Raw genomic sequence first — 7,274 nt, 5'->3', positions numbered from 1 at the left:
AGATCAGTTTAAACCCGTACGTGATTCTTACAATCAAAATCTTGACATTTTACTGATAACACGTAAAACATAGATAAAACCGTCACACAATTACATTTATCACAACTGTTTCAAATTTGAAAATTGAAAATGTTTTAAATTCTATACAAATACCTCAAACAATGTACATAACTGTGTAACATTAATTTATACATTGTATATGTTTATTTTTCTGTCTTCAAATAAGAACGTTTTATGGCATGACACTGTTTTATTTATCTCTATCATCAATGTATATTCTACACATAACAAGCGCAGTTTATTCACAGACATGCACTAATACGATGGTTTTAACAATACCGTTCGTAGCAGTAATTGGATTTCTATAATCAACGAAATACCGTAATTGATTTATTTTGATAGTAAAATTAGCAATTCATTCTAGAAATGCGATAGTTTATGTTTTCCCAGTGGGAAATTTGATTCCTTTCCGATAATTGTTGATTGATGCAGGAATACCTGCATGATATTTTTCCTTGAAGACTTCTGGCCGTGTTACAAGGTCGTCTGCTCGGTTATGTAGAATTACTAAATGTAATAAACAGTATGTTATTCTCATAAATGGAATTAACATGCTGTGTAATGTTTTTAAAACATGTAATATATTTCAGTTAAACTTTTATATTTACAGTAAATCCTATTTTACCATTTTGACCTTTTAAAACATGGTATGTGTCTCGGTTTAGCTGACAGCCGACAAATACATGTTCAGTCAATTAAGAAAGGTAATGCTGGAATATTTCAAACTGTACACTCGGTATGATTTAGTCCATGTTTGAACTCGAGCATTATATTATTTCCTGTACTGTCTTTTGACATTTATTATTATCTTTAATGGCCGCTGATCTATAATGATTTTTTTCTTAAACAGAATACCTTTATATATGAGTTCTTGTCATTGTTTTTATTATTTCATTTTTTCCTCTTAAATTTGATTAAGCAGAAGAAATACTTTCCAATGCAGTCTGGATATTTGAATATTTTATGAGTAGAATGTCCTCTTTCAGGATGACTAGCTTTTCGATAAATATGTGTGAATGTGTAATTCTATTTCTAGACCGTGAGTGATAATGATGCCAATAATGCAGTCATTGTTTGATTACTACAAACAATAGCGTTTGATATGAAATTTATTAAATATACATAAGTACTGAAAATTCCTCCATTATGTTGTGTATGTTTGCTGATAGGCAGACTGGTTTAGCGGGATGGTTGTACCACCGTCTCCAAGACTACAGTAAACATGGAAATCAACAAGCGGCTGTATAAACCATTGTCCCAGTCTAATTGTTTATCACTCCAAAAACTTGATACTGTCCGACTGCGATAAATATCGAAGGATCTTTACTTTAAATATCTTTTCAAAGCTTGATTAATCTACAACTTATAGATATTACTTTACAATCTCGAGACACGAAATAAAAAGTCTTAACAATAAATCAAGACATTTTTGTGAAAGAAATAAATAAGGATAAAATTTCTCACTTCATTTTTATAAGTTAAGGACATCTGATATATAAACATTAAGGAAAATGGGTTGCGGAGGAAGTAAAGGTGAAACTGCCAACCAGACGTCGCAGAACGGTACAGAGGCTCAAAACAAGGACGCCGGAAAGCAGGAGTCCAGCAAGCAGGAAGAGTCCTCGACACAACAAGGAACAGCTCAAAATGAGACTAAACCAAAATCAGGTAATTCATTTTAAATATCGTCTTTTTTCGGATGATCTGTAAAATATTCATGCTTTAAAAATCACTTTAGTTTATATTATTTGTTGTTTATACATCGGGGAAAAAACTACATGTAAAGTTATCCTGAAATTTTGTACTTAAGGATTTAGAAAATCACAGTCATTGTCAGGACATCCATGAAACCATAGTTTTTTTTCTTTCTTAAAAAAAACAACAGCAGAAAATCTTATTTATATCAATTTGAATGTATTTTACAAGGTTCATAAAAATATTGAAACAACTTTTTCAGTTTAAAATGGATGTCTTCACAAATATTCCAAGCTAACACGGGGTTGTAAAAAACTTTTATTTTATTTTTACATCGTATTGATAAAGTTTTAAGAGATGCATAAACATGATATATGGATAATAAATATGTACAGAATTTATAAAAGATCGATACCGTTCCATGGGTTTTCATTATTTTATTATCAGTAAAAGTAGATAAAAAGCTAACTTTCTTTTTTTAAGACTTGATAAATTACGTACTGTTATTCAAATTCAAAAACATTCGTCATGTGTTTGTGTCGCACCTTGTTCTATTGAGTATTTAGGAGAAAGGTAATCTGATCTAGTGATGTTAAACCAAAGCAAGGCAGGGGAGCACTTTACATCAATTTATATTTTAACAATCGTTTACTGGACAGTTTATCAAAGGAAATAGTATACGAAGTTATGCATGATTATATCTTCTTACAATGTGACAGTCATTAAACATCTTTTCAAGTTTTATCCATAGTATAAACAAAAAGTGCATGTTCAAACTGCAAAATATACACGATAATGCAGCCAATGAAATCACAATACAAATTAATGGCAGGATTAAAGTGGCATCTGTAAAAGACACATCTTTTTCTAAAGTAGCAGCATTCTTTTCATTTTCTTTATTCATTTCATTTTTTTCATCTTTTCGCTTAAATCAAATTCATTTAATTAGTTGAATAAGATGGTGTAAGTCTAAATTTTGTTTGTTTTGAATTATTGTGTTGCTGCGTCAATATCCGACTTCCGTCTTTATCATTGTGGTATCGTCTGCAGAAATTGATGAATTAAATATGCTTTCTGTATTCAATAAAAACAATTATTGCAAAATGACAAAGCGTAAAATCATAAACTATTAATGCGAATTTATTTCTATTATAGTTCGCTTATTGATACCAAGAATTTAAATTTACCTTTTTTTCTATACGTTCAAAACACATTTGTTTTTCAATATTGCATGAACTGCAAATTTAAAGAAAACGATTATCTTCAGAAATTTTTTCATTCATGAAAATTTCTTTGAAAGTCCTTATCATAGTCTGAAGATTATAGTAATGAGAAAGGGACCGTACCCTCAGTGCCTCAAACAGGCTGATATATAGAAGCTCATTACACCTAGAATACGCCTACAGTAATGAGATAACAAACTACTTAAAGTAAATTTGCAGGTGTTGGCAGCACACGTGAATGGTGCTTAAGTCATTTACCTTTAAACATCTTACATATAAAATGATAGTACTTCATTTTCTAGAACTTTCGTTTATTTAATTACTTGTTTCACAGTTTTTTTAATACTCAGGTGTTACCATAGCGTTCATATTACTTAAACAATTCGTCTGCCGAAAAAAATACGAGAATAATTAATATGTGACGAAGAGACATATAAAATTTTAAAACATAATGCCCGCATATTTATTTAACAACCCATATACATACCGCCAGAATCTGTACATAAAATTTAAAATACACGTGACCATAGTTTCACTCAAATACATCAGTTTGACAGTTTAGTTTCTTACTAGAATATCCAATTCATTTCTTATTCAGATTTACCTATAAGACAGGTCACATGATATATAAGCAATTTTAACATAATAATCATTGAATGTATTAAATTTTTCTCTTATGCTGTATTTTTTTGGATATATCTTGTTTTATTTCTAAATGTAATTTATGTTTGTCATATATATGTTGATGGTACATGTATGTAACATAAAGTCTCATAATTCTATTGGAGAATGGTCATATGTATATGTCATTATTTTTACCATAATTTATGTATATTTGATTGTGATGCATATAAAAGAGACTTAAAAACGAACTAATCAAACCTATGAAATAACAAAACGATTGAAGACAATTTAACGTATCTTTTAAAGTCAGCTTTTTTCTTACATCATATAATGCAAAAGCACTATGTGTATATATTTGTTCATAGTTTTTTTCAGTTACATGATGAAATATTTATATCACTGGTCAATGATACGTTCGTCAGATGAGATAACATCATGTATAACACCATCCTGTCATGTCTATATATTTCTTTATGTCCTTGTAAATTGAAAGTTACTATATTTGCACAATGACGGCATTTCTAAAAAATACAGGGTACTGAAACAATGATTTATTTTGCATGACTGTTATGTTAATAGACTATTATATGATTTAACGACATTCATCTTATTTTTACCATATATTTCAATATCCTGATTTTATAATACAACATTATACTTAAAACAATGAAGTCATTTAAAATATATACGATACTTTAAACAATGAATTCGTTTAAAACTTTTGTTTTAAAATTAATTGTCATTGGCGTACACTTTTCGTACACTGATTAAAACGTATAACTATACTTTGTATCAGTTTCGTTTTTATGTATTTTTTCTTTATTAATGAACTACTTGAGTTTAATGCAATAATATATGTTTTCTTAATATTCATTAACAAGTGTATTGATCGGGTATTATGTTTATTGGTTTAGATGTCGGCGTTTGATAACAGCTATTTAACAAGTCAATGTTAAATAATTTAATCAAGGCAATGAGAGATGTCCACTCAGCATTACTTTTCTATCTCTGAATCGATCTGAAATTACGTCAATATTACAAGAGCTATGTCTGAACATCAAATAAATCGAGACAAGTGATTGTTTAATGAATAATAAATAAGTTGTAATTGTTAAACAGAAGATAACTGATATTCCGGAAATAGTCTACAATAAAATCAATGTTCAATATGTGCATTACACATCTTACTCTGCTCTCTACATTATATTTCAATTGGACTTGGTAATTGTCGGCATAGCTTTGTTGTGTTTCACTGTACATACATTTTCTGTATATATGATTAGTAACCAAACTGACATATATAATTATCAAATATACATGTCTTGCGTGGGTGATGGAGGTTTTTAGAGACATTCCCTTTTGTTTAAGGAGTAGATGTTAAACATGTTGACTTAAAAAATAACATAGCGACCTATGAAACGCAAACAACTCATAGGTCACACACCCCTATTTACTTTAAACTTGTTTAAATATTACGCATTTTCAATATTTAAATGTCATTTTTTATATTATTATATTATTGTTTCTAAAAAGCCAACACAGACTTACGCAATGCGTGCGCGCAACAAACGCACATACGCTTATTGTTTTCTTTCTGAAATGAACATCATTCATTTTACACCAAAATAATAAATCATTTTAGTACAATATAATAAAAGTCTATAATACCAAGGTATAAAGAATTGTCCATGTATAAATGTATTCCAGAACCAGCTAAAGTAGAAACATCTGAAGAGAAGACAAAGTCAGAACCGGAAAGTGAAAATAAAACAGAGGAAGCAACAAAGACTGAAGATACCGCACAGACACAAGCGGAGGAATAGTTATCAAATGTTTTTTCTGTGTATATGATTAGGTAAGTTGTCAAAATGATACTTAATTGTATTTGCAGTCTAATTTCAACGTTCATACGTGTGTACATTTAATATTAGTATGTTTGCTCCGTTTAATAGTTTCTCTGCTGTAACGGTTGATTAATTGATTAATAAACCATGATTTTAATTGTTATATAGATATAATGCTTATGTACCTTTTCTCGTGTATTAACTTTTGCAGAAGTCATATTACTTGATGGCAAATTTCCTGTATTAAAGTGACATGTTTGATATTTTATATTGTTTCAGATGATGAGAAAGGGAATGAAGTCTTGTTTACCTGGAGAAATTAAAACCTAATGATTACAATGATATAATTCTGTGAACATTTTTAATATATTTTTGTATTTAATTACAAATTCTTGAGCACAATGTGTATGAACATGGATTGTTATACAAGGTAATGCACTTGAATACGTTGTGTAAATATTAAAGACAAGATTCAAGGGCTCTCTTGACTTTACCGATGAAATAACACACCTGTATCTACTAAAATCTTTACAAATGCCGTAAATTTAGATAGCTAATCATTATATTATCTTTTTGACTTGATAAGTTACTTCATCTACAGGGAGATAAATCTGCACTTTTCGTTTTAAGTAAGACATATTCTAGTGAGTTCCAGTTTTATAATTTTGACGAGCATTTTGTCAAACTAAGATAATTTGAATTTCAATTACCATGTAGATAGTTACAAATATCGTCCCAAAAGGTTACGTACATAGCTTTTAAGACATTAACTTTACTTATTATTTCAGTCAGGTATGTTATTTCATTTAAATTCCGTCCAAATAAAAATTCTGTGATACTATACTGTTATTTATATATTGTTTCTGTTTTGTAAATAGTATGAACTAGTTACAGAGCTTGTAATTCGTATATAGCCTTTACTTAAGCAGCATTTCATTTTATAAACCAACATAGCACTATCTTATAATTATAATGGTTTTAGGATTTTAGCTTTTAGCCATTATATTTAATAAATGATATTTTTTTAATTATGTAGTTGTTACTATTTTGGTCGTTTAATATACAGTATAAATATGATATTCTATTTAACTTAAACAAATATTACACAAATGATCACAACAGAACGTTCATTTCAAAAACACGACAGACACACCATCCTGTTATAGATTATATACATGTATACACCAATACCATTTTGTCGCAACTAATATTTTCATGTTATCCTAAGTACTTGGTATTACGTGAAGAAAAAGACGATTTCAAAATACATACATTTGTATATATTGACCATTCTGAGTACAGACAATAATGTCTTTAGTAATTTATTGACTCTCTAAAACGGTTTAATTACCATTTTGTATCTGGAAATGAATAAAAGTCAGCAATAAAACAGTTAGTTTGTTATTTTATTATCCCGAGGGATTAGTCCAACAGCGAAGTCTTGGCTCAAATTTAGTTCTCAAATATAACATAGTTAGAATTTATCTAGGTCATCCCAAACATTACATTAATGGAGATTAATTTAACGCACTATTTATTCTATATGTGTGCTTTGAAAATATATTAACGAGAAATAATTGCACAATAGTCTAGGTGATATTTCAAGGAGTAATTTTACCTTGATAAAGAGACGGAAGGTGACACGAATAACAAGATCAACCTTTCCGGTTTATCATTTTTATTATATCACATGGAAACAAATCCATTCCATTTATTTCTGTTTCAAGGCTGACATGACATTCCCATTAGCTGAATTAGTGGGGGAATGTCATCGTCTTTCTTTAATTTGAAACTACGGTGTTTGACTGCTAAATGAATATGAACTATG

The 7,274-nt window shown here is 29.1% G+C and overlaps 1 protein-coding gene across 1 annotated transcript; it reads left to right on the top strand.

Moving 5' to 3' along the window:
• Nucleotides 1-1,291: 1,291 nt before the first annotated feature.
• LOC132748822 (uncharacterized) lies at nt 1,292-6,836 on the top strand. The gene is made up of 3 exons (XM_060738464.1): nt 1,292-1,728; nt 5,310-5,457; nt 5,726-6,836. Exons 1-2 carry the CDS (start codon nt 1,572-1,574, stop codon nt 5,423-5,425), a joined length of 273 nt encoding a protein of 90 aa, XP_060594447.1. The 5' UTR covers nt 1,292-1,571; the 3' UTR covers nt 5,426-5,457; nt 5,726-6,836.
• Nucleotides 6,837-7,274: the final 438 nt, after the last annotated feature.

Source organism: Ruditapes philippinarum, unplaced genomic scaffold (assembly GCF_026571515.1).
Source record: "Ruditapes philippinarum isolate M1 unplaced genomic scaffold, ASM2657151v2 ctg832_1_1_1_1, whole genome shotgun sequence".
Lineage (NCBI taxonomy): Eukaryota > Metazoa > Mollusca > Bivalvia > Venerida > Veneridae > Ruditapes > Ruditapes philippinarum.
The sequence above is the reverse complement of the archived record's forward strand: the minus strand, read 5'-3'. Positions and strand labels throughout refer to the sequence as shown.

What these genes read in the sequence shown, in the direction of transcription:
- LOC132748822 (XM_060738464.1), top strand. Translation starts at nt 1,572, where the DNA reads ATGGGTTGCGGAGGAAGTAAAGGTGAAACTGCCAACCAGACGTCGCAG. An exon ending in TGAGACTAAACCAAAATCAG is followed by an intron (nt 1,729 to 5,309) that starts GTAATTCATTTT and finishes AATGTATTCCAG; the next exon opens with AACCAGCTAAAGTAGAAACA.